This window comes from Canis lupus, chromosome 25 (genome assembly GCF_003254725.2).
Source record: "Canis lupus dingo isolate Sandy chromosome 25, ASM325472v2, whole genome shotgun sequence".
Taxonomy (NCBI): Eukaryota; Metazoa; Chordata; class Mammalia; order Carnivora; family Canidae; genus Canis; species Canis lupus.
The window spans coordinates 10,488,251-10,516,201 of NC_064267.1; the positions used below are offsets into that span (position 1 = coordinate 10,488,251).

At 39.4% G+C, this 27,951-nt stretch overlaps 1 protein-coding gene across 10 annotated transcripts in view; it reads right to left on the minus strand.

Moving 5' to 3' along the window:
• Window positions 1-27,951, minus strand: part of MTUS2 (microtubule associated scaffold protein 2) — a 588,485-nt gene that overhangs the window by 139,456 nt on the left and 421,078 nt on the right. For all 10 annotated transcript variants that reach the window (XM_035720080.2, XM_025462603.3, XM_025462600.3 and 7 more), the window contains 2 exons: window positions 19,574-19,675; window positions 253-464 (listed from right to left, as the gene is read on the minus strand). In XM_035720080.2, the coding sequence (XP_035575973.2) occupies window positions 253-464; window positions 19,574-19,675 (314 nt within the window). The remainder of the gene's footprint in view (window positions 1-252; window positions 465-19,573; window positions 19,676-27,951) is intronic.

Consider the following 27,951-nt stretch of genomic DNA (forward strand, 5'->3'; position numbering starts at 1 on the left):
AAATCATTCTTCCCAGACTAATTTTTCTCACATGTAAGTATAAACTCCCAGCACATTAAATGCTGCTGCTGCTGGAGACTTTGCAGGACCTTCTGAAAATCAAATCAATCTCTAACCTCAAACTCAGCCTAAGATACACACACACACACACACACACTCACACACACACACATACACACACACACCCCTATCATCATCACCACCCTCTTCTGCAGCCAAAAGCCCCTTGGTAGTCACCAAACGTGGCCTCACCTTTCTGGAGAAATACTGAGTGGACACGGCGAGAGCTTGGAAGCCGCATAGGGCCCTCCGCAGCTCTCCCTGCATGAGGCCCAGCTGCCTGGCCTGCTGCTGGCACCTCTCCTTCAGCCGCTGGACCAGCTGCCGTTCTGCTTCTCGGGCCTGCAGGTCAGGCTTGGGTGAAAATCCATTTCGGGGAGTTGCAGTCCTCTGTTTGGGGTATCCTGTAAGAGAATCAACAGTCACTCATGAACATTCACCACAAAGGTGACAGCAGCTCTTTGGCGATAGAAAGATTTCATTAAGAGCCAGGGGCCAAGAAGACATGGCTCATGGTTTGTCATCTTAGGTATTAAAAAGGAAAACCAGACAGGGACTTGATGTGTGCTCTGTGTATATGGTTCTCAGTTTCTCAGTGCAGAGTTTCATGCTTAGCAAAAGAAGAACACACAAAATTGCCATGTTCCTTCCAGCTCCCTGCATTTCTTTTTTCTTTTTTCTTTTCTTTTCTTCTTTTCTTTTCTTTTTTCTTTTCTTTTCTTTTCTTTTCTTTTCTTTTCTTTTCTTTTCTTTTCTTTTCTTTTTCTTTTCAAGATTTACTTATTCATGAGACACACACAGAGAGATGCAGAGACATAGGCAGAGGGAGAAGCAGGCTCCTTGTGAGAAGCCTGATGCAGAACTCAATCCCAGGACCCTGGGATCACAACCTGAGCTGAAGGCAGATGCTCAACCACTGAGCCACCCAGGCATCTCTCCCTGAAATTCTTCTAGGTCTACTTAGAGAACTTGATGCACGTTTTTTGCTTTTTTCTGTTTTTTTTTTTTTTTTTCCTTCAAGGGGATTACTCTGTGAAAATGTTTAATGGGCAATAAATAAGTCTATCCAGGTTGAAGTTAGAGTTATAACCTCGCAACCTTTTAACTGGGCATCCAGGAGTAATGTCCAGATGCCCCTTCCTTCCCTTACTAGGGTTGCCCTACAGACCCTCTCTTCAATGTCAGGGTCAGGTCACACCTCTCATGACCTCTGCTCCAGGGATTTCTGGCTTTATTTATTTTTAAAGATTTTATTTATTTATTCATGAGAGAGAGAAAGAGAGGGAGGCAGAGACAGAGGGAGAAGCAAACTCCCCACTGAGCAGGGAGCCAGATGTGAGACTCGATCCCAGGACTCTGAGATCATGACCTGAGCTGATGGCAGACACTTAACCAACTGAGCCACCCAGGTGCCCTGGATTTCTGGCTTTGAAATTCCTACAGCATCAGTGTTCTCCAAAACTGTCCCTCTGTGTGACCACTCATATCACCTCCAGAGCTAAAGATCCAATCCAAGCCACTATAACCTCCACCTTCTAATGGGAAGCCCTGCTTCTTCTCTTTCACTGCACAGCAGCTGGAATGATCTTTATGAATATAAAACAGCTCCTAACCTGCGTGGACCTATCCATCCATGCAGTTGTCCTCCATTGCAGTAAAAACAAAGTACTCATCCCATCCCACAGCCCACAAGCTCTCTGAGGTCTGGCTCCTGCTAGGCAAATGGTAGGTGTGGGGAGGCCACAGTGGAAGGAACCAGAAACTCCGCCTAAGGCTGCGGACAGGGTGGGGAGGCTTTAAGAATGATGACTAGGTTGAAGCTTGGGGAGGCGGGCGGTGGATAAAGGCAAGGCAGCCAGGAAGAGCTCACAGATAAGCAGTGCATCACTGTCAAAGACCCAGGGGTGAGTGAGAGTCTTCTTCAGAACCCCTGTGCTTCCAGTGTGAGGCTCAGAGCACCCTGGCACCCACAGAAAACCTCAGTGGTGGACAGTGGACCTCTATTCCCCAAGAACATTCTCTCCTTTGCTCAAGTAGAGAACATGACATGGACACTGTGCACACAATCATAAATAAACTTTAATATTTTAGAAATTCTTTTGTCTCCCCTACCCTCTCCAAAATACCAGGGAGTAACACAGAAAACAAATCATAAAATGGTCTCTTTAGTACCCAATACACTGAGACATAGCAGGGTAACAGGCTTATTCTACTAAACAAGTGGCCTCAACTTTTAAGGGGAAGAGATGGTTAACTGATCTAAATACTTCTGATTGTTAATTTAGTGGTAACCGTGTTAATTTTAATTAAATCTCCTTCTTAAGAAATCATCAGAGATTGCAAAAAGCAACCTCACATATGACATATCAAACTATTATGGCTTAATGAAGTAGGAGAATGTGAAATTAATGCTTCTTTAAAACGGTCTTTGACAGTAGAATACATAATAATCCAGAAAGTTCACTTGCATGTCATAAGCAAATTAATTTTAATACATACTCAATCACAATATTCTCAATACTGATAACAAAAGGTAAATAATTATCAACAAAATGTGAGAGATTTTACTGCTGCCTGCATTAAACTCTAAGACACAGCCTAAGACCTAAGGTAGATTTTTTTTCATGATTACTGTTTTCCATTTTATTGGTGTGGCTGGAGATTTTATAAAACACTCCAGTGGAGGTGCCTGGGTGGCTGAGTGGTTGACCATCTGCCTTCAGTTCCGGTTGTGATCCTGGTGTCCTGGGATCAAGTCCGCATCAGGCTCCCTGCAGCCTGCTTCTCCCTCTGCCTATGTCTCTGCCTCTCTCTCTGTGGCTCTCATGAATAAATAAATAAAATCTTTAAAAAAAAGATAAAGAGGGATCCCTGGGTGGCGCAGCAGTTTAGCGCCTGACTTTGGCCCAGGACACGATCCTGGAGACCCGGAATCGAATCCCACGTCGGGCTCCCGGTGCATGGAGCCTGCTTCTCCCTCTGCCTATGTCTCTGCCTCTCTTTCTCTCTCTCTCTGTGTGTGACTATCATAAAAAAAAAAAAGATAAAGAAAACCACCCTAGTGTTTTAATTAATGTTTTGAGGTACCAAGTGCCCTACACCTCTCTCTCTGTCTCTCTCTCTCTCTGTCTGTCTCTCTGTCTCTCTCTCCCTCTATCTATATATATTTATTTATATATACATATACATATATATATAGATAGATTGATAGATACTAGAAGGATAGATACTAGAAGGCGCTTCTGTATAATATATATATTAGAAGGCAGTTCTTTTAGAAATCTAAAGGAAATAATAAAAGATACTTCTAGCTCAGTGAATTATAACTAATTGCAATCTATGGCATACAGAATCATTTCTGAATTTGTATTTGTGCATACTATAAGTACTCATGTTATTGTGTATTTTGGGCTGTCAGATTTTTCCCCTATTATTATTATTAAAATTATTTTCATCATTATCATTATTATTATATCAGCAATGATACTCAGCGGTAAATGGACAACATAAAATAAGGATTTGGTGAAATCCTATTCTTGGTGTTCACTCTGATACCAACATTATGATATAGTTTTAATTCACACACTCAAAATTCCAGTGTTCTACTGAACAGTAGAACATGAACATGTTCAGTAGAACATGAACACCAGTACACTCTGTCTACATTCTACTCATGGGGCCACCAAACTGATGTTCTGAGCCAAGAGAGAGGTTCCCCTGAGAACATCAGCTTTTGGTATCAACACACCAAATGTAAGATCTGTGGCTTTCTGACATCAAACTAACTTATGAAACCAATCTTTGTTAGGGACTCCTGGGCAGCTGCACATTTGGCATCCAACCACTGTCATAACACAGACTAAGAGTTAGGCCCCAGGGCTAAGGCTTATTGGAAGGAAATGCAGAGACACAAGGTGGGCTGTGGAGCTGCCTGTTGCTTTAGCTGGAAAAGGTCCTGCCATTTTCTAAATATATTATCTAGGACTCTGCCTGTGACCAATAATCACTTTACCTAAAGTCAGCAGCATATTTTTGGCCCTCACTAAAACCAGTATTCTTTCTTGTGCTGTCAATTTGTGTGAAGTACTTCTATACTTAACTTGCTGAAGTACTGTTCTGTCACTTACTTTCCTGTCCACCCACATGTCACACCATTCCCAGGATGGTATAGCTACACAAGCTCATCTACCATCTTGGAGACAGAGACCTTATGTTGAAAAAAAAAAAATGACTGACATACAGCCAGCTTCACCTGTTTCACTAAAAATTAAGGAGAATTTTGTTTGTTTCTACTGTCTTCTCCTAAAAGCCAGCAAAATGCCAATCAGCTTAGGAAGTAAGGGAACAGGGTAGAAAAGTGGCAGAGGGCAGTGATCACATGAAGCTCAGAGAACACATGGCTGGCATGTGAGATGAAATGTGCTGACAGTGACTCACTTCTGACCTACACCCATGTTTCTTTGGAAGAGCCAGAGAGATGTTTTAAGTGAGAGGCATACCATGTCACCTGAGGATACTTTCAAGTGCTGGAAGGTTCTGTTATCATCTCCTTCGTATTCCTTGCAGTATTTGTATTACTTCTGGGGTGGTCGAGGCATGCATGCCACTGACCTCTGTCCACAGGCAGACAGAGCTTACTTAGACGTGTTTGGTCTCTTTCCAAAAAATTGGTCTCCTACAATTGCCTCCTGATTTCCATTCAGGTGCACTAGGAAGCTGATTTAATGAATAAAAACTTTCTGAATTAGGCTTATTGATGGTTTTGGAGTCTTTGAACAAAATGAAAATGAGAATTTCCCTGACAACCAGTTTTTTATTGACTGATCCTTGTAAACTTCCCAACTGTTAATTAGGGTTATCCCCACAGCGACTCTTCAATCTGAAATATATGAACAGAAACACCTAGACCAGTGTCTTACCATGACCTACAGACAAGATCTGATTTAATATATACACTTCCTGTCATGCTTTGTGGGGAACCAATATATTTGACAGCTTTTATTGAGCACCTACTCTGTGAATGGTCTGCACAAGCTGCAGTGGGGAGTGCACAGGAATGAGGCCTCATCTTTGATCTGAAGCAATCGATGGTCAGTGGAGGCCCAGCCAGGTCTGGATCTCACATTTCTAATTCCTTGCCCTGAGTTCTGACTTCAGCACACTGCTGGCCCACTCTACAGCATCTCTGACAGATCTCACAGGTTCGGGGCATACATTAAGTTCAGAACATCCTCCCATTATCTCAATCTCTCTCCAATCACAACTTCTCTTCAGCCATCCTATTGACTGGATAACTCTGATGAGGGGCAGATAGAATCTGTGGTGATACTGGTGACAACTGGCAGCTCAGAAGAAAAAGCCAGTAACCTTATATTCTCACAAAGGTGAATACAAGCTGTTTGCGTGCAAAGGCAGAGCACTGGGGAGAACACAGCCCTTGAAAATGGAAAGAGAATATTAAAAATTCATCTGCAGCCACAGGCTATCTAGAGGATTCTAATGGATGGAAAAGCTTGGTTTAATTTTAAAGCTGGAAGCTTAACTGACATGATAAATAAACAAGGAAGCATTGGAATCTGTGTATTTACAAGATCTGAGAAGGCCCATGACCTTACCTTTGTAAATAAGAATGATAGGACATAACTTAGATAGCCTTCTGGCTTAAGGAGAAGCACTTCATGAGTTTGGCCAACATCCTAGCAGAAAGGAAATCTGATTCTTGCAGACTGGCACCAGCAGGACCCTCTGGGTAGCACATGTGCCCAATTCTTCATGGTCTTATATAGGCTTTTTCTTTTTAAAAATTTTTAAAAGATTTTATTAATTTATTTGAGAGAGTGAGATATCACAAGTAGAGGGGAGGGGAAAAGGGAGACTCCCTACTGAGTAGGGATCCCAGTGTGGGGCTTGATCGCAGGGCCCTGGGACCATAACCTGAGCCAAAGGCAGATGTTTAACTCACTAAGCTACCCAGGGGCCCCAGGTTTTATTTCTCTTAAATGGATCTAAATTTATTCCAGAAAATTTTGCTGAGTATGACACTATTTCCCTATTTAGTCCTGGTACTTGTTTGTCTGAGGTAGGCTAGTGGTGGGGAAGGTGAACAGAAAATTGTATGAGGGTAGGAAATTTCCTTCTAGCCAGTCCTGAGCATGCATGAGGGCAGGAATTAAATAAACTGGGTACCAATCTACTCTCTAAAAGGGAGAGCTTTACATTTCCCATTCCAAAGGAGTAGATTCTTGTCTCTTCTTTATTGATTTATAAATGAACAAAAAAGCCCCAGGAAGTTATAATCAGGGTTTTCCAAAGCCAACTATTAAAAGTTTGTTACTATAATCCATTCTCTAGGAAAAATAAAGATTAACATAAAAATATTCTCATCTTCAGGAAATTTATTATTATTTATAAGAAGTAATAGGTATCAGGGTAAATCTGAACTTTCCTCCAGGGTTGAAAAATCATGGTTTAATAGTATTATAGCAATTGCTAAATTAAAAAAAATTTTTTTAAAAGATTTTATTTATTTATTCATGAGACACACACACACACACACACAGAGGCAGAGACACAGGCAGAGGGAGAAGTAGGCTCCATGCAGGGCGCCTGACGTGAGACTTGATCCAGGGTCTCCAGGATCATGCCCTGGACTGAAGGCGGTGCTAAACTGCTGAGCCACCCAGGCTGCCCTAAATTTTTATGTTAAAAAATGTAACTACTTTTGGCCAAGATGGAGTGAGAATTATCAGACTTACCTTCTGATCTGAAACAAACCCAAAATACTCAGTCAAAATATATAAGATAATGGTTTTCATGATAGCAACATTAGGCAATGAAGCACAGGGATCCCTAAGCTGCCAAGTAAGGGTAAGCCAGCTTCCTGGAGTGACCTTTCAGGCCATGGCATGAGTTGGTGAACTCAGCTGAGATCTGTGTTTTCCCCAAGTTGAGAAAAGGGAACTGAGGGCTCAGGGAGCTCAGGGCTCAGATTAGCAGGGAGAATGTCACTCCACAGAAAGAGCACTCTGGACATGTGCAGGGAGGGTCCCCTCAAGGTTTTGGGCCAGGTGCATGTCTGGGAGGAGAGTATCCAAGGCCAGGGAAGGAATTCCACAAAGGGCCACAGGGAGTAATTCCTGAGAGCTCACAGAGATTCAGAATGTGTTCCTGTTCCCATCAGCCAGAGTGTAAAACCTCATAATTCATGGGGCAATGGGTAGAATATCCAGTAGGATCTTGACTTGGTAGTATGGTAAAATTAGCTCTGGACTGATCACTAGTTGTGACCTGCCTAACAAAGTTGACAGTTGAAACCCAAAATAACCAAACTCTTTCCAAGTAACATAGTTTTATTTAAGAACAAAGCTTAAGGGATCCCTGGGTGGCGCAGCGGTTTGGCGCCTGCTTTTGGCCCAGGGCACAATCCTGGAGACCTGGGATCGAATCCCACGTCGGGCTCCCGGTGCATGGAGCCTGCTTCTCCCTTTGCCTGTGTCTCTGCCTCTCTCTCTCTCTCTCTCTCTCTCTCTCTCTGTGACTATCATAGATAGATAAAAAAAAAAGAACAAAGCTTAAGAATATAAGAATATTCACAAGAATAAAAAAATCCACTAGCCAACAAGGAAAAATTTAGAGTGTCTGGCATCTAAAAATTTCTCAGGCACACAAATAAACAGGGATATATAACCCATAAGATGGAGAGATGAAATCAATTGAAGCCCACAAGAAATGACACAGATGACTAACAGTTATTTGTAACTATATTCCATATGTTCAAGAAGGTAGTGGAACAATTAAATATGTCAAATAGAAACAAAACAGATTATTTTTAAAAAGCCTGTATGAAAATTCTAGAGATTGAAAAATCAAATGTCTAAAATGGAAAATACACAGAATGGGATTAAGATTAGATTTAGGCATGACCTAAGGAAAGACTGTAACATGAATGTTCAAAGCAGCATTACTCATAGGAGCCCAAAACTGGATACAACCTAAATGTCATCAGTTGATGAATGTAAACCAAATGTGATATATCTATATAATGGAATATTATTTAGCCCAAACCAGGAATACAATATTGATTCATACTTTGACATGAACGAACCTCAAAAACATTATGCAAAGTCAAAGAAACCAATATAAAAGGCTACATATCATATGATACCATGTATATGAAATGTCCAGAATAAACATATCCATAAAACAGAAAATAGAATAGTGGCTGTCAAGGGCCCTAGGGGCTGAAAGTAGTCCCTAAGCGACAGCCAGCAAGTAAACAGACACTTCAGTCCTACAATACAATGAACTGGTTCTACCAATAACCCAAATGCATTTGGAAGTGGATTTTTTCTCCAGAGCCTCCAGTCAAGAACTTAGCTCAGCTGACATGATGATTTCAGCCTTGTGATACTCTGAACAGAGAACCCACTTAAGCCACACCTGGATGTCTAACCCACAGAACTGTGACTAGGAGGACAAACAAATAAGTGTTATTCTTTTTCAAAAAGAGAAAGGAAAATTAGCACACATACTACAAGAGAAACTATCCAAAATGAGACAAACAGAGGTAAGTGACTGAAAGAAAATGAACAGTGCCATCAGTTTGGACAGGAGCTGTGGTCAACTTCAAGTGGCCTAATAGACATACAATTGGAGTCCCTGAAGAGGAGAGGGTAGGACTGAACATTTCTGAAGAAGTGATGGCCAAAATTTTTGGAATTTTACGAGAACTGTATATCCACAGATGTAAGAATCACAACAAACCTCAAGCATAAACTCACAAAGAAAAGGATAACAAGGTATAGTGTAATCACATTGCTCAAAACCAGTGAGAAAAAAAAAAAAAAAACAGTGAGAAACAGAACAGCTTTAAAACAGCCAGAGGATAAAAAGACACATTTTTCTAAAAGATTTTATTTTTTTGTTAGAGAGAGAGAGAGCGCACACAAGCACGGGGATAAGGGCAGAGGGAAAGGGAGAAGTAGATGCCCCACTGAGCAGGAAGCCTGACATGGGACTTGATCTCAGAATTCTGGGATCATGACCTGAGCTGAAGGCAGACACTTAACTGACTCAGCACCCAGGTGCCCCTGAAGGAGACCCATTATGTGCAGAGAAACAAAGACAAGGATAGTAGTCTGCTTTCACTAGAAACCATTCAAATCAAGACAGTGGAACAACATCTTTAAATAACTCAGGGGGGAAAAAAGGGCCAACTTGAATTCTGAACAAAGTACAAGTATTCATGAAAAATAAAGGTAAACAAAACCAGAAAGATTCAGCCACCAGGAAACCTCCACCACCAAAAAAGTCAAAGAAAATCCTTCAGGTAAAAGAAAAATGATAGCAGATGGAAATCTGGATCTCCATAAAGGAACAAAAAGCACTAGAAATGAGAATTAAATGAGTGATTCTAAAAGACCTTTATTCTTTTTCTTTTTTTTTTTGAACCTCCTCCAATGCAAATTTATTAAATAAAACAAATTTAAGTGAATAAGTAAAGTAGTAATAAAAACTTAATGTGTATGTTAATCTGTTTCCCTTTGAGATACTTTTGTCTTGTTTTGTTGGTATTGTGGTTCTGTTTTTATATTTAAAATTTGTGGTTACTCTTTTACGGATAAATTTGATTTAGCCATATCCAATTTCATTCTTTATTTTTTACAGATATTCTGATATTTTTTATTTGCTTTTAATTTGACCCAAGTGTTGCTTAACACATCTTAAAACTGTTTTTTTCCAGAATATGTATTTTAATATTTCAGCTGTTGATTACTACAAGTAGTGTACTTATCTCTTCTATTTCTGTTTTTGATAAATACTCTTTTCTGGCTTGATAACTAGCTAATTTGTCTTATTTTTTCAAAATATCTGTGGTTTACTAAAGTTACTGGTTAACTCATACACAATTTTTTGTACTTTTGAAATGTAGTTATGATTCTTTTATTTTATTTTATTTAAATTCAAGTTAGTTAACATATAGCATATTACTAGCTTCAGAGGTAGAATCTAGTGATTCATCAGTTGCATATAACACCCAGTGTTCATTACAGCAAGTGCCCTCCTTTTAAAAAAAAAAAAAGTATTTAAATTCAATTTACTAGCATATAGTATAACACCTAATGCTCATCTCATCTTGTGCCCTCCTTAATGCTCGTCACCCAGTTACCCTATCCCCCCACCCATTTTCCCTTCTGCAACCCTTTGTTTCCCAAAGTTAGGAGTCTCTCATGGATTGTCCTCCTCTCTAATTTTTTGCCACTCAATTACCCACTTTCCCTTGCAGTCCTTTTCACTATTTCTTATAATCTACATATGAATGAAACCATATTATAACTGTTTTTCTCCAACTGACTTATTTCACTCAGCATAATACCCTCCAGTTCCATCCATGTTGATGTAAATGGTAGGTATTCATCCTTTCTGATGTCTAGCTAAGTAATATTCCATTGTACCACATTTCTTTATCCAGTCATCTGTTGAAGGACATTGCGGCTTCTTCCACAGTTAGGCTATTGTGGACACTGCTGCTATGAACATTGGGGTGTAAGTGTCCTGTCATTTCACTACATCTGTATCTTTGGGGTAAATATCCAGTAGTACAGCTGCTGGGTGGTAGGATAGATCTGTTTTAGACTTCTTGAGGAACCTCCACTCTGTTTTCCAGAGTGGCTGCACCAGTTTGCATTACCACCAACAGTGCAAGAGAATTCCTCTTTCTCCACATCCTTGCCAACATTTTTTGTTTCCCATCTTCTTATTTTTAGCCATTCTCTCTAGTGTAAGGTGGTATCCCATTGTGGTTTTGATTTGTATTTCCCTAATAGCAAGAGATGTGGAGCATTTTTTCATGTGCTTGTTGGCCTCTCACTCTTTGCAGATGACATGATACTGTACATAAAACCCAAAAGACTCCACCCCAAAGTTGCTAGAACTCATACAGCAATTTAGCAATGTGGCAGGATATAAAATCAATGCACAGAAATCAGTTACATTTCTATACATTAACAATGAGACTGAAGAAAGAGAAATTAAGGAATCAATTCCATTTATGATTGCACCCAAACCATAAGATGCCTGGTAATAAACCTAGCCAAAGAGGTAAAGCATCTGTACTCTAAAAACTACAGAACACGTAGGAAAGAAATTGAGGAAGACACAAATAGATGGAAAAACATTCCATACTCATAGACTGGAAGAATAAATATTGTGAAAACGTCTATGCTTACCCAGAGAAATCTACACATTCAATCCAATCCCTATCAAAATACCATGGACTTTCTTCACAGAATTGGAACAAATAATCCTCAGATTCATACAGAGCCAGGAAAAACCCCAAATAGCCAGAAGAATGTTGAAAAAGAAAACCAAAGCTGGGGACATCAAAATGCCGGACTTCAAGCTGTATTACAAAGCTGTGATCATCAATATGGTATGGTACTGGCACAAAAACAGACACATAGATCAATGGAACAGAATAGAGAACCAAGAAATAGACCCTCAACTCTATGGTTAATTCACCTTTGACAAAGCAGGAAAGAATATCCAATGGAAAAAAGACAGTCTCTTTAATAAATGGTGTTGAGAAAATTGGACAGCCACATGTAGAAGGATGAAGCAAGTACCCTTCTTAATGTCTATCAGCAATTACTCCATGTCTCCATCCACCACCCCTCCAGAAACACTCAGTTTGTTCCTATAGTTAAAAGTCTCTTGCATACCTGGGTGGCTCAGTCAGTTAAGTTCTGACTTTGGCTCAGGTCATGATCTCAGGGTCCTGAGATCCAGCCCTGCACTGGGCTCCCCAATCAGTGGGAAGTTTGCTTGTCCCTCTCCCTCTTCCCCCACTCATGCTCTCTCTTGCAAATAAATAAAATCTTAAAAAAGGAGTCTCTTATAGTTTGCCTCTGTCTCTGCTTTTTTTGTTTTTCCTTTCCTTCCCCTATGTTCACCTGTTTTGTTTCTTAAATTCTGCATACGATGAAATAATATGGTATTTGTCTTTCTCTGACTTATTTTGCTTAGCATAATATCCTCTAGTTCCATCCACACCATTGTAAATGGCAAGGTTTCATTCTTTTTGATGGCTTAGTGATATTCCATTGTATATATCTATACCACATCTTCTTTATCTATTCATCTGTTGATGGACATGTGGTCTCTTTCCATTGTTTGGCTGCTGTGGACATTGCTGCTATCAACATTGGGATGCCCCTTCGAATCACTATGCTTGCACCCTTGGATAAATACCTAGCAGTGCAATTGCTGGGTCATAGGATAGCTCTATTTTGAATTTTTTGAGGAATCTCCATACTGTTTTCCAGACTGGCTGTACCAGTTTGCATTCCTAACAATAGTATAAGAGGGCTTCCCTTTCTACACATCCTTGCCAACATCTGTTATTTCCTGAGTTGTTAATTTTAGCCATTCTAACCAGTTTGAGGTGGTATTTTTTAATAATAAATTTATTTTTTATTGGTGTTCAATTTGCCAACATACAGAATAACACCCAGTGCTCATCCTGTCAAGTGCCCTCCTCAGTGCCTGTCACCCATTCACCCCCACCCCCCCGCCCTCCTCCCCTTCCACCACCCCTAGTTCGTTTCCCAGAGTTAGGAGTCTTCATGTTCTGTCTCCCTTTCTGGTATTTCCTACCCATTTCTTCTCCCTTCCCTTCTATTCCCTTTCCCTATTATTTATATTCCCCAAATGAATGAGACCATATAATGTTTGTCCTTCTCATGTCCACAATAGCCAAATTGAGGTGGTTTTTCATTGTGGTTTTGATTTGTATTTCCCTGCTGCTGAGTGACGTTGAACATTTTTAATGTGTGTGTATTGGTAATTTGTATGTCTTCTTTGGAGAAATGTCTGTTCATGTCTTCTACTCCTTTCTTGACTGAATTGTTTATTTTTTGGGTATTAAGTTTATGAGTTATTTATAGATTTTTGGATATTAGTCCTTTTTTGTGATATGTCATTTGCAAATATCTTCTCCCATTCCATAGGTTGCCTTTTAGTTTTGTTGGTTGTTTCCTTTCCTGTGCAGAAGCTTTTTACCTATGAAGTCCCATAGTTCATTTTTGCTTTTGTTTCCCTTGCCTCTGGAGACAAGTGTAGTAGGAAGTTGCTGCAGCCAAGGTTAAAGAGGTTGCTGCCTGTGTTTCCTTTAGGGTTTTGATGGATTCCTATCTCACATTTAGGTCTTTCATCCATTTTGAATTTATTTTTGTGTATAGTGTAACATACTAGTCTAGTTTCATTCTTCTATATGTTGCCGTCCAATTTTCCAACACCATTTATTAAAGGGACTGTCTTTTTTCCATTGGATATTCTTTCCTGATTTGTCTAAGATTAATTGACCATAGAGTTGAGGGTCCATTTCTGGGTTATCTATTCTGTTCCACTGATATATGTGTCTGTTTTTATGCCAGTACCATAATGCCTTGATGATTACAGCTTTGTAATAGAGTTTGAAGTCTGGAATTGTGATACCTCCAGCTTTGGTTTTCTTTTTCAACACTACTTTGGCTATTCAGGGTCTTTTCTGGTTCCATACAAATTTTAGAATTGTTTGTTGCAGCTGTGTGAAAAATGTTGGTGTTATTTTGATAGGGATTGTACTGAATATGTAGACTGCTTTGGGTAGCATAGACATTTGCACAATATTTGTTTTTCCAGTCCATGAGCATGGAATGTTTTTCCATTTCTTTGTGTCTTCCTCAATTTCTTTCATAAGTGTTCTATAGTTTTCAGAGTAAAGATCCTTTAACTCTTTGGTTAGGTTTATTCCCAGGAATCCTATGGTTTGGGTGCAATTGTAAATGGAATCAAATCCTTGATTTCTCTTTCTATTTCACTGTTGGTGTATAGAAATGCAATAGACTTTTGTGTGTTGGCTTTATATCTGTGACTTTGATAAATTCCTGTATGAGTTTTAGCAAATTTTTTGGTGTAGTTTTTGGGTTTTCAACATAGAGTATCATGTCATCTACAAAGAGTGAAAGCTTGACTTCTTTGCTGATTCAGATGCCTTTTATTTCTTTTGTTGTCTGAATGCCGAGGCTATGACTTCCAGTACTATGTTGAAGGGAGTGGTAAGAGTGGACATCATATTCCTGACCTTCTGGGAAAAGCTTTCAATTTTTCCTCACTGAGAATGATATTAGCTGTGGGACTTTTGTATATGGCCTTTATGATGTTGAGGTATGTTCCCTCTATCTCTACTTTGTTGTGGGCTTTTATCAGGAAGAGATTTTGTATTTTGTCAAATGCTTTTTCTGCATCTATTGAGAGGATTATATGGTTCTTATGCTGTCTTTTATTAACGTACTGTATCATGTTAATTGATTTGTGGATGTTGCCTCACCTCTGCAGCCCAAAAATAAATTGCACCTTCTCATGATGAATAATCTTTTTAATGTACTGTTGGATCCAATTAGCTAGTATCTTGTTGAGAATTTTTACACCCATGTTCATCAGGGATATTGGCAAAAGGCCTTTTTTCTTATTTAAATCTCCTTGAAAGAAAACATCATTGATAATCAACAATGTAGTGTAGGTTTATGATATATGTGGAAGGAAAGTGTTTGATAACAGCACAAATGCTAGAAAGAGAGAGATGGGAGCACACAGTTGGAAGATTCTTACATAGTTGACCCTTGAACAACACAGGGATTAGGGACAACAACTCCACAATAGTAAAAAATCCGCATATAACTTTTGACTCCCCCAAAACTTAACTACTAATAGCCTACTGTTGACTAGAAGCCTTTCTGGTAACATAGTCAATTGATTAACACGTATTTTGTATGTTACATATATTAGATACTGTATTCTTACAATAAAGTGAGATAGAGAAAATGTAATTAAAAAGTTGTAAGAAAGAGAAAATATATTTATAGTACAGTACGGTATTTACTGGCAAAAAGTCTGCATATGTGAGGGGACCCACACAGTTCAAGTCCATGCTGTTCAAGGGTTCACTGTATTACATGTGGAGTAATACAATATTGCTTTAATTAGAATATGAAAAGTTAAAGATAGAAATTATGAATCCTAAAGTAGTCACTAAAATAATTCAGTAACATAAAGATAGATAACACATTAATAAAGGGAGTAAATGGGGGCACCTGGGTGGCTCAGTCGGTTAAGCATCTGCCTTCAGCTCAGGTCACGATCTCAGGGTCCTGGGATCCACATTGGGCTTCCTACTCAGTAGGGAAGCTGGTTCTCTCTCTCTGCCTCCCCTTGCTCATGCTTTCTCTCTCTCTCAAAATAAATAAAATTAGAAAAAAAATAAAGAGAACAAACGGAATCATAATAAATATTCAATTAATATAAAAGAAGGCAGTAAAGTAGAGACAAAAGAAAAAAGGACATATGAGATGTATAGAAAATAACAGGAATATGGTAGACTTAATCCCAATCAAATCAATAACATGACATCAAAGGCAGAGTTTTCAAACTGGAGAAAAATGCAAGATCCAATTACCAGCTGCCCATAAGAAACCAACTTAAATATAAAGAAGCAAACAGGTGAAAAGGAGAAGTATGGAAAGAAGTATGCCATGCTAAACTAATGGAATACAGAAGTGCCAGAAGTGCACAACTAATACTGAGAAGTAGATTTCAGGGAAAAGAATATTACCAAGAATAAAGAGGGCCATTTCCTAATGATAAAGTGGACACTTCAGCAAAACAATAAACAATCCTAAACGTCTATGTACCTAATAGCAGAGCTTCAGAACATAGGAAGCAGATAATGACAGAACCAGAAGGAGAAAGAGACAAGTTCACAATTACACTCTGAGATTTCAACAACCTTCTCTCAATTATGAATAGAACATGTAGACAGAAAATCAGTAAGGATATAGAATACTTGAACTATGCCATCAGCCAACTTGACCCATGACATTTGTAAAATGCTTCACACAGATACAGTAGAATAGACATTTTGCTTCAGTATGTATGAATCATTTACCAAGACAGATCTTGTTGTGAGTCATAAAACATGTCTCAATAAATTTAAAAGGATTCAGTTCATCCAAAGTATGTTCTCTAACTACAATAGAATTAGAAATAAAATGAGAAAGGTCTCTGCAAAGTCCCAGATCTCTGCAAACACAATTCGAAATAATCATGAGTAAAGAAAAAAAATCATAAAAGGAAATTTGAAAATAGTTTGAATCCAATGGAGATGAAACCCAATACATCAAAATTTGTGGACTATAGCTAAAATTTGTGGACTACAGTGACTAAAGGGAAATTTATTGTACTAAATAAACACATTAGAAAAGAAGAAAGATTTCAAAGTAATGATATCATTTAGTTAGACCCAACATAAGCAGAATAAAAGAAATAAAGATCAGAGTAGAAATTAGTTGCATGGTACTCTGTAATAAAAACAAATTCAAGCCACATGTCACACTGTATGCAAAAATTAACTGAAATGAATCACAGACTTAAATATAAAGCGTCGAATGCTAAATCTTATAGAAAGAAATGTAGAAGAAAATCTTTATGATCTAGGGTGATAATAAAGATATTTTTAGATAGCACCAAAAAAACAAGGTCTACAAAAGAAAAAAATTATGAATTGGACTTCAGGAAATTTAAGAACATGTATTCTTCAAAAGCACTCCTAAGAGAATGCAAAACAAGCCACAGATGCAGGGTAGGGAGGGATTGCAAATCATATAGATGAAAAAATTGTATCTAAAACACACAAGAAATCCTAAAATTCAGTAACATGGGGAAAAAACAATTAAAAATGGCAAAATATTTGAATAGCTTTTTTTTTTTTTTTTTTAAGAGAGGAGGTGGAAAGGGGCTGAGGGAGAGGGAGAGAGAGAATCCTAAGCAGGATCTATGCCTGGCACAGAGCCTGACACAGGGCTCATTCTCACAACCCTGAGATTCTGACCTGGGCCAAAATCAAGTTGGACACTTCACTGACTGAGCCACTGAGAGCCCCTTGAATAGATATTTTATCAAAGAACATATACAGATGTCAAACAAACATAAAAAGATGTTCAACATCATAACATCATTAGTTATTAGGAAAATGCAAAAGCCATGCAAGATACCACTCCATACCTACTTAAAAAAACTGGCCATCTCAAGTACTGGGCAAAATGGTAGAGGAGCTATATCTCTTACACACTACCGTTGGGAACATAAAATGGTACAACCACCTTGGAAAACCTTTTAACATTTTTAAAATGTTAAACAAATAATTCCATATGACTAAGGCATGCCAGTCCTAGATATTTACCAAGAGAAATGAAACCAGATATCCATATCAAGACTCCTACAAATATGCAAAGCAGCTTTATTTAAAATAGCCAAATCCTTGGTGTAGAAGCCCAAAGGTATATTGACAAGTAAATGGATAAACTGTGGTATCCACACACTGAAATTTTATTCATCAATAAAAAGGAATGGACTACTCAAAGAAATCATCCAAAGAAAAGTAGAGTACATACTGTATGATTCCATTTATAGAAGATTTTAGAAAATGTAAACTAATCTATAGAGATGTAACAGAGAGGGGTGTATGGATTGGGTTGGGTGCAGAGGGGTAGGAGGGTAGGATCACAAAGTGGCACCAGGATACTTTCCAGGATAACAGATATGTTTGCTGTCTGGATGTGGTGACAGTTTCTCATGTGTATACATGTCAAGATGCATCAAATTGTATGCTTTACAAATGTGTGATTTCATATTTAGTAATTATTCCCTAAGAAAGAAGCTTCAAAGCTGTAACACTGCAAACATCCTTTTCTTTGGAATTTGCATGGATTATATATTTCCTTTCACATTCAACCTTTTAGTAGTCTTTATTTTAGGTGTGTACTGTGTAAGCAGTCTAAAGCTCGATTTCCCAGCATCTAACATACACTTAATACTTTCTGACTGTTCAATAAGTGAATCTCAGCTGGTGATCTAAATCATTGATTTAGTCTAGAGAATTTAGTTCCTGCACATTCATTGTGACATATTTAAACTCATTTGTAATATCTTATTCTACTCCCTCAATTTCTCCTCTCTCCCTCCTTTGTCTTCCTTTTTTTTCTCTCTCTTTTTTTTTTTCTTTTTCCTTTCTCCCCTTCTTGTCTTCACTTTCATTGGCTGAAACATTTTTTTTTTGCCTCTCATTCCAGTCTTTTCCCCCTCCATTGGTTCAGATCTACATGCTCTATTTTACGGATTACCCTAGAAGTTTCAACACATATATTTTAACTTAGCAAAGTCTAACATGACGCAGAACCTTTACTCTCTTTCCCTGGAATAGGAGGATCATACTCATGGTGGTTTATTTCCTTGAGTGTGTAATGATGCTACATTTCATTCTGCTACGTTCATGAAAGGGCTACAGTATGTTAAACTGAATTTTCAGACCATAGTGGTAGCATGGATTCTGGCTGTTAAATCAAGGCAGGGCAGATTGGGGGTGAGGACTCCCTAGGGAGAACCTGTCTCCTTTCCCTACCTTCTCTCAGAGCTAAAGATGTGAGGTTAGACTCATCCTACAGGGCGAGTTTCCTTTATCTTCCTAGAAATTATAGATTAGTGCAGGGTCCTACCATCTGACCTCTCACCCTATGTAGACATGCAGCTTTGTCTCCTGACCCACTCACATGTGGCTTGGGCTTCTTTCTTGTACATTTTTAATTAAATAAGTATTAATAAGTTCCTTATTCTCTAAGCTTTCTGGTTAATAGAGTGGTGACTAAGAATGCAGTTTTGAGATTCAGAGTGGCTGGGATCAAATCGTGATTCTACTACTTATTTCCTGTGACTTTGGGCAAATTATTGAAAATCTCTGTACCTCAATTTCCTCACATGAAAAGGGCGAGGCAATAATAGTGCCTGTCTCACAGTCCTTGCAAGCATTAAATAAAGTAATACATTTAAAGAGCTTAGGACAGTCCCTGGTATCCTGGATGCTATTATTGCTACAATTTTCATGCTTAAAGAAAATGTTCTGAGGTGATATTGCATTCTGTTCTACAAATGCCTTACAAAATGAATTTTCAAGATATAAATGATTTTCAACTCTCAAGTGATGTTACCTAGTTTATTCATATCTGAAGGTAAACATATGGTTTCCTCACTGACAAAATCGCAAGTATTTGATATCGGTTGCTTTTCTATTTTTCTTCTTTTTAGAAAGTATTACTCTCTCTTGAGGTTAGATCTTCAAAGTCTGTTTTTCAATTATAAATTATTTCTGCATGCCACGGAGAGAGCAGATACTCCTACACAGGGAAGAGTCTACCACTGAAAAGCAGCATGGTAACGTTCCTTTTTTTTTTTTTTTAACACAAAATGATGCCAACAGCTGGTTCATTTCATCTTGTGTCAGAACACATCAGTGTACGTATGTCAAGCCCTGGAACAATTACACCTACCACATGGGCTGGCACTGCTCCATTAATGACACGCGAACAAAATAAATGACAAGTTCTAGCCTTCTCCCCAAATAACTCCGATCACATTTCTTAAATACCTGGTGAAGAATGAAGCTTGGTGGCTGAAGCCACGGTTCTCTTAGGAGATGATACAGCAGGTTTATTAGCATCTTGATCTTTTTGTACTTCTTTCTTTGACCCTATACAGAATTTAAAAAGAGAAAAAGAAGGAAAGAGAGTTGGTTACAAATGAAACAGTAACACAAGTTGTTTGTGGAAAGGGAGGCTTAACGCAAGGCAAATAAATGGCAGCAAACAATATTTGGGTGATTTATTGCTATGGACATCACTCCCTGTGCTTCAGGGATGACACACTCATTTAGAGCAAAGGGAATTTCGTTGTAGTGGTCAGGTGAATCGGCAGGCACACTGCTGTCTCTGATTTGATGAAAAATTCCCCTGTCTCTGGAGGTCACTGCACTCCAGTGACCCTGACAAATGACCCGGAAATTAAAGATAGACTGTCCTCAGCCACCAACTCAGCCTGCCCGCCTCTTCCTGCCCAAACAAATGTTCAGAAGATGGAGATGGAAGCTGTAAGCCAAACACAACTGCTAATGACTTCGGCATCACTGAGACACAAGCCACAGGGGACGTGGTCTGCCTCTAATTCATTTCCATGCAGCTGGTCCACAGAGGTGACCTGGAGAGCCTTTTCGCTCTGGCAGCTGCAGCTGAGCCTTCGTGGAACTGCTGTCAGAGCTGGCCCCAGCAGAATGGGATAACCTGAGCATAAGCAATAACAAAGAACAGCATGTGGACGCTCCTCCAATTATGTCCAGGAGCACAGGGCCGTGTCCCCATGTGTGCTGGTCACAGACACTCACCTTCATATGACCTTCGACAGAAAGTCAAAGAACAATGGAGGAAGGATTAGAGGAAGAACACAGACCTGGATGTACCTAGACTCGCCTCCACCTCAGCACAGTTTATTATGTCATTTTTAAAGTAAAGTTTGGAGATGATTCCTCAGATACAGAACACGTCCCAGTTCCCACTCCCCAAAGCCTGCAACTTCACTCCTCTTCCAGAGGTATCTGCTGGAGGTGATTTGGTGGTTATTCTTCTAGACCTCTTTCTAGGTATTTATACATATTATTGACACCTATGTCAATACAGCTGTTGGCTAGCTAAATGAATCATATATTGCAATTCCTTTACCTACCCACATTTTTAAAGATCTTTTTTATATTAGTGTAGGCATAGATCTTTTAAAGATGTCACATAGTAACAGGCAAAAAAGTACCATAATTCATCAACCCATCCTCCTATTGATGAAAATTTAGAATGTTTTCAAATTTTAGCTATTAAAATAGCTAAATGTGCTACAAAACGCATTCTTCTACTTGTTTCTTTGCATATAGGCACTGGTATCTTTACAGGAAAAATACATAGAAGTGCTTTTGCTGGATTAAGAGTCTGCTCATTTGCTGTATTGTTAGACACAGTCCAATTGTCTTCCAGGACAAGCTACTAATTTACACTCGCATCTAACAGTGCATAAGGGCAACTCTCTACATGCCCCATCCTCTATTGACATTGAAGTCTCAATCATTTTAATTTTTGCCAGACCCTTAAAGTCTTTTTACACTGGTTGTGTGCATTTCTTTGTTTGGAAATTGCCTAATTAAAATCCCTTGCCTATTTTTCTTACTGATGTATTAAGAACTCTTCATATATTCTGGATATTAATTCTTTATTTGAAGGCTATTTAAATTATATTTTCCAGCCTTTGACTTTTTAAAATTTATAGTATATTTAATTCCATTGTGATTTTAGATTTTAATATGTTCAAATATATCAATTTTTCTTTTATATAAAAGCACTATTATAGATTATTTATACATTTGGTGCATGCATTCGTATGCATGCGTGTGTATATAAGATGGTGGGGAAAGATCATTCCAGGAGTTTGGAGAGAGAGGCAGGTATTTGGAACCATCTTCCCCATCTTTCATTCTTTTCTGGCGTGACTGGTTCCCACATACCCTGACCATTGGACCTGCCTCACCGCCTCTCCAGCCTTGCTTACAAGCCTTCTATTATTCCACCCACATACCTGTCACCATCTCTGCTTTACTGCTTTTCGACAAACTCTTTTAGTCTCGTTGATTGAGCTCTTCTGAAGCTTGAATTCTCTTTTGTATCTCTCCCCCATTGCTTTTTTCTTCCTCCTCCTTCCTATGTTTCATGGCATTTAGTTAACATACCCCTAGTCTTTCACATCTCAGTAAGTGGCACCCTCTTTCACTCATTGTGCTCAGGCCCCAACACTAGGCATCATCTTGGTTTGTGTCTTTACTCCCTGCCCACATTTGGCCCATTAGCAAAGCTTGTTTGTTCGCCTCTGAGTACATCCCAGGTCTGACCGCTTCTCTCCCCTCCGCTGCCTCTGCAGAGCCCAACACCACCACTTCCTCTTCCTTCTTTGCTATAGCCTCCTACCTAATCTGCTGTTCCCATTCCTGCTCCTCTACAGCTTATTCTCCCACAGCAGATGAATTGCTTCAAATCTAAGTTAGAGCAAGTTATTCCCGATCTTGAAACCCTCTGATCACCTCCCAAGATAGAATGAACTGTAAACTCCTTGCCCCATTAGTGAGGCCCTATAGACCAGCACTAGCTAACAGAAATATAAACATGAGCCACTTGTGTCATTTAAAATTTCCTAGTAACATTTAAAAACTAATAAGTAAATAACATTTTTTATTTAACCCAACATACTCAGTATCACTTCAACATCTGGCACTGACCACATTTTGAGCTCTCAGTAATGGCTCATGGGTCACCGGCCCTCATACTGAGCAGCACAGCCCCAGATGATCTCCTCTTCTGGCTACTTCATAGACACATTGTGATAGGTAACTTTATGTGTCAACTTGACTGGGTCACAGGGTGCCCAGACATTTGGTCGAACATTCTGGGTGTTTCCAGATAAGATTAAATTTAAATTGGTAGACTGAATAAAGCAGACTGCCCTCTCCAATGTGAGTAGGTCTTATATGATCTGCTGAATGCCAGAGTGGAACAAAAGGCTGACTATGAAGGAAGTTCACATGTCCGATTAGTTGAGTGAGCTGGGATATCGGTCTTCTGCCCTGAGACTGGAACTTAAACCATCAGCTGTCTCTGGGTCTCTGGCTTGCCAACTGTAGACCTGGGGACTTCTTAGCCTCCATAAACATGTGAGCCGATTCCTCATAAAAAAATCTTATGAGGTGTGTGTGTATTTACTTATAATATATATTATATAATATACAAATGTATATATAATTTGTATATAGAGCATATATTTTTTTCTATATATATTCTCTCTCTCTCTCTCTCAAATGTATTACATGTTCATGTATTATATCCTATTGGTTCTGTGTCTCCGGAGAACCCTAATACAGAGATGGCACCACTGTTAGCACCTGCTCACACACTCTAGCCATACTACACTGCCAGCCATGCTGGTGCTCAAACAAGCCACAGCTCCTCCCATTCTGGGCCCTTTAAGCTTGAGTTCCTTCTGCACAGAACACATTTCCCTGAGGCCTTGAGCATGGTTCACTCATCCCTTCATTCAGGTCTCCATCATCTTCAAAGAGGCCCCCCGACACCATAGGTGAAACAGCCCTCCTGCCATGTGCCACTCTCCCTTTGCTTTCTTGCTTCATTCTTCTCCACAGCATTTATTATACCCCGAATATATGCTATCCACCTCTGTTTATGGTCTACCTTCCCCACTAGATCATAAGGCTCAATTGTAGGGCCATACCTTCCCTGCCTGATGTGGTCATTCAGTCACTGTCCCCTCCTGTCTACTCCCTCCCACCGGGCTTCTTTCAAGATGTCTTGCCCAGGCATTCCAGGGCTTACAGAAAGCTGTAACCTGGAATCCTCAAAGCCACTGCATTACTCCACCCCATCCCTCAGAGTATCAAATCTATGGCTCACTTCATTCTTCTCATTCCTCCTTCTGCTCAGCTTTTTGGTATCAATAACTATGGAAAGGTACTGAGACTTGTGGGAGCTGAGAAGAAAAATGTTAAAAGCCTAAAAGTTTGTCTTAAACACAATGACCACAAGCTCAAAAAGATTACGTGCAAAGAGACTTCATACATTATTCATAATAATAAAGAAGAGTAAATAATCAAAATGCACACTGGGAAATGGTTAAATAAAGTGTGGTATATCCATACTATGTACTTTTATGTAGCTATTAAAAAGAATGAAGTAGCTCTATATTGTCCTGGCACAGAAGATGTCTGTGATAAATAAAAGAGCTGTTGTTGAATACTGTGCATGCTATTATCCCATGTTTGTAACACAAAATGTTACCTGTATTATACTTTTAACTATATAAGATTTGAAAGGTAGGTACCAAATTGTTAATAATGGTTACTTCTGAGCAGTAGGATTGAGGGAATTTTTTTTATTTTACTGCACTTCTGCATTATTTTATTTTTTATGATGATCACATATTACTTTTATAAAGAAATAAACAGTTAAAAGGAGTGAAACCAAAACAAAAATGAAAATAATTTGTCTGATCCATGAAAGGAGAAGGAGAGAAATCAGCCCAGTGCAACCAACTCTACAAGAACTTTGATGGAAAGTTTCATGGTCCCTCCCCCAGGAACACAGCATTGCCTAGAAAACTCCAGTGTGGTTCTGGGAATTCTTAATGGCACAGAAAATTATGAAAATCAGTCAAGACTTTCAGTGCTTTTTGCAGTTTTCTTAGAATCAAGACTCAGACTTATGATTTTTAAATGTCCCATAAGCTTTCACCTAACTCTGTTAAGACCTCTGAGTACCTAGGAATGCCAGAGTGGGTTGTGGTCTTACGGTTTTCCTCCTGTCCCTCTGGACTCTCTTTCCTTCACTGTGGTTCCTCCTTTGCCTGCATCTGAGTAAAGCTGTCCAAGAGTTCGCCTGTCCACTCTTCTGGATGCTCCTGACCACTCAGCACGCTTGCATCACCAAGTTGCACATGCTGATGAACATCAGCTCTATCCTTTCCAATCCAGATGGGTCCAGACAACTTTCTTGATATCCAGACCTGTTTTTAGCTGCCAACTAGACATTACCGTAGCCTATGAAATGACCAGATCACCATGCTCCAACTGGAATGAATTCTCTTCTTCTCAAATAATTTCTCTTCCTAGATTTTCTTTCCTGATTGGTGGTTTCCCTGGTCACTGAAGCCAGATGCCAGGGAGCCCTCTTCTTTATACTCCCACATCTGATCAGCCACTACCTGTCTGCCTTATGAAGCAGCTTCTGAATCTGACCCTGTACCCATTCCCACTATTTACCCTAGCTCAGTTCTCATTAATTCTCACTGGGACAGCTAGAAAAATCTCCTAAGTGATTTCTCCCATCCTGTGTCTTACCTTCTTCATGTCTACCTAACTCATCCTTCTTACCAGTGCCAGGATGATCTTCTTTAATCATTAACCAGATCACATGATTTTTCTTTTAAAGCCTTTCCAAAGCTTTGGATTACACTGGGTCTCTCCAGCTAATTAAGGATGATCTCCCCATCTCAAGACCCTCAACTTAGGCGCAGTGCAAAGCTCCCGTGGCAGTGGAAGGTAACAAACAGTGGTTCCAGTGATTAGGGCATTAGTAGCTATTATATCTTCTATGTCTAACTGAACGAATAAATGAGGAAACTCTTTTTATTCACCAAAAAAGCACTGATTTCTTTTCTTGGTCTGTATTAGTCTTCTGAGTCCCCATCACTTACTTATGAAGCTTTTCTGATTTTCCCCAGCTCTTCTTGAATACTTGTCTCTCCTTAAACCCTATTCAGCCTTAGCTGTTCTCTTTCCCCTAGTGCAGACTATACCTCTAGTAGACGTCTCTTGTTTGGCCTGGTCAGTTTCTTTTAACAGCATTCATGCTCACCTGGGGGAACTAACCTTTCCCTCCTCATGGGCCATGTGACTGGTGTGTGTTGGGGGGTAGAGGGGTGCTGATACACCTGGTTCTGGAGGTGGGCCTGTGACTCTGGCCTGCCCGATCAGAGCTCTGCATCACGCCGGAGTGACAGAGCACCAGGTTTGAGAATGAAAACAAAATCCAGGTTGGGATCATGAGAGCCTTTATCTTACAAGTTTTTCTGGAATTACTAGAAAATAATTCTTTTTCTGATAGATGCTTAAACTCGTGGGATATAGGCCTGAGCTGCCATTGACAACCTCTGCCTCCTCGGAGTGGGGAGAGCCTTTGTGAAGAAGCAGTCAGGAGAGGGGGAAAGTAGGGACAGGAGACCAAAAAAAAAAAAAAAAAAAAAAAAAAAAAAAAAAAAAAATTCAGGATTTAATTGTTTAAGGACCTGGGTACAGCCCTACCTCACATTAGCAATATCACCTGAGCTTTTCAGTTATGTGAGCCAAAATCCTTCTGACCTTTTGCATTCTTTTTGGCCTAAGGCAGTTTGATTAGGTTTTTGTGACTTGCAGCCAGATAAGGCCTGAAAATGTCAGCTAGAGAAAACAGGTCCTTATATATATATGTTTATCTCTTCTGGGTTCATCATTGGTCAAAACTACTCCTGTGTACCTCAGAGTACCTTCTGCACATGCAAACTCAGCGCTATACAAATGAATGTGTGTATACAAAACCCAGAGCCCTTTCAGTCGAGCTTTTGGGATGGAAGGGAGGAGAAGCCAGGAGTATTTCTTGGTAAATAATCCAAGAAATGCCAGCCTCACTGGTATCAAAGGATAAGTTCATAGTTTTAATCTGAAACCCTGTTACTGATCATACCCACTCCAGAACAGACAATTACTATACATTTAAATGGCCCCAAAATGCTTTGCTATAAATAAAGCAGCAAAAAGCCTCCCAAAGGTCTAAGCTGAAGGGTTCTGTCTGGCAATCCATATAGGGTTGTTCAGAAAAAGTAGTGTAAAAGCCCAGTTTCTCATGTGGTCAAGGCCTTCCACAGTGATATGAGTGACTATGGCAGCTGCTGGGAGAAGACCCATTTTGTGTTTTATTCCTAAACTGGACATCATAAAAGTGACTAACACCCCGTTCATCATTGGTGCTTAAGGCAGAGGCCACCTGCCTGGGAGCTGTGAGGTTATGAGGAAAGCTGCCCAGTCAAGAATGATGGGTTTGCTCTAAGGATAAGACTGTCATTTTAAAAACAAAATGTAATGGCAAATGACAGTGGGTCACTCAGGGTCCTGACTGAGCACCTCAAAATGGGGAAAAATAGATTTAAAATAATGGTTACAAGAATGCTATATACTTGTTTCATAAAAATAAATAAGCATGTCAAAAGAAATCAAAAGGAAGTTTTACTGGGTGCGGGCACTGAGGTGGGCACTTGACGGGATGAGCACTGGGTGCTATTCTGTATGTTGGCAAATTGAACACCAATAAAAAATAAATTTATTATTTAAAAAAAAGGAAGTTATACAGGCTCTGAACCTCACTAACAATAGGCCACATGTGCATGCAACTCAATCTCAGCATAAGTAAGGAAAGATAGTAAACAGAAGAGGATAAAGAAATATACACATCAATAGACTTTAACCTCTGTCCATCTAATATTCTCACACTATGCACCTGTCAAAGCTGTGGTAACAGGGCTGATTCTTTCCTAGCCCTATAGACCCACTCCCAGATAGGGAACATGAAAAATCATGGAAGGAAGATGGAGAGGAGCCAGAAGAAAAATGAAATGCGAACATGGCAACAATGCAAGTAATTATTATTGTGCTAGTGTGGCTGAAAAGAGGTAAATAGGGAAAAAGGAATGATGTAATCAGAATATAGAAATTCTGATGTCACTTAAAAGACAAATGGACTGTGGGAAGATTTCAAGGGAAGATTTTAGAGTTTGAATAAAATGAAGCATAGAAACATTATCTAGATAGGAATGTATCAAATAATATATTCCCACGTCCCAGTATACTCTTATTCATTAAGTACCATGTATGTGTCAGGCACTGTTCCAGTGAAAGAGTGGTATGAGCTGTCATGGAGGTTATTGTTTTACTGCATGTAAACAGTTTTACCCCCTGTTTACTAGCATGTATAAATGCCAGGAATTAGTTTGCAGCTGCCTCTGTGTATATTATCTCACTTTACCCCACTCCTAAACTCTGTTGCTATTGCTACTGGTATCATTACTTTGCAAATGAAGAAACTAAAGGTATGGCGGTTGTAATGTATCTGCATTTACCAGTATGTGGCTGAGCCAAGCTCTGAACCTGTGGCTTTCTGCCCTCATTTTATTTATTTATTTTTAATAATAAATTTATTTTTTATTGGTGTTCAATTTGCCAACATACAGAATAACACCCGGTGCTCATCCCGTCAAGTGCCCCCCTCAGTGCCCGCCAACCAGTCACCCCCACTCCCCGCCCTCTTCCCCTTCCACCACCCCTAGTTCGTTTCCCAGAGTTAG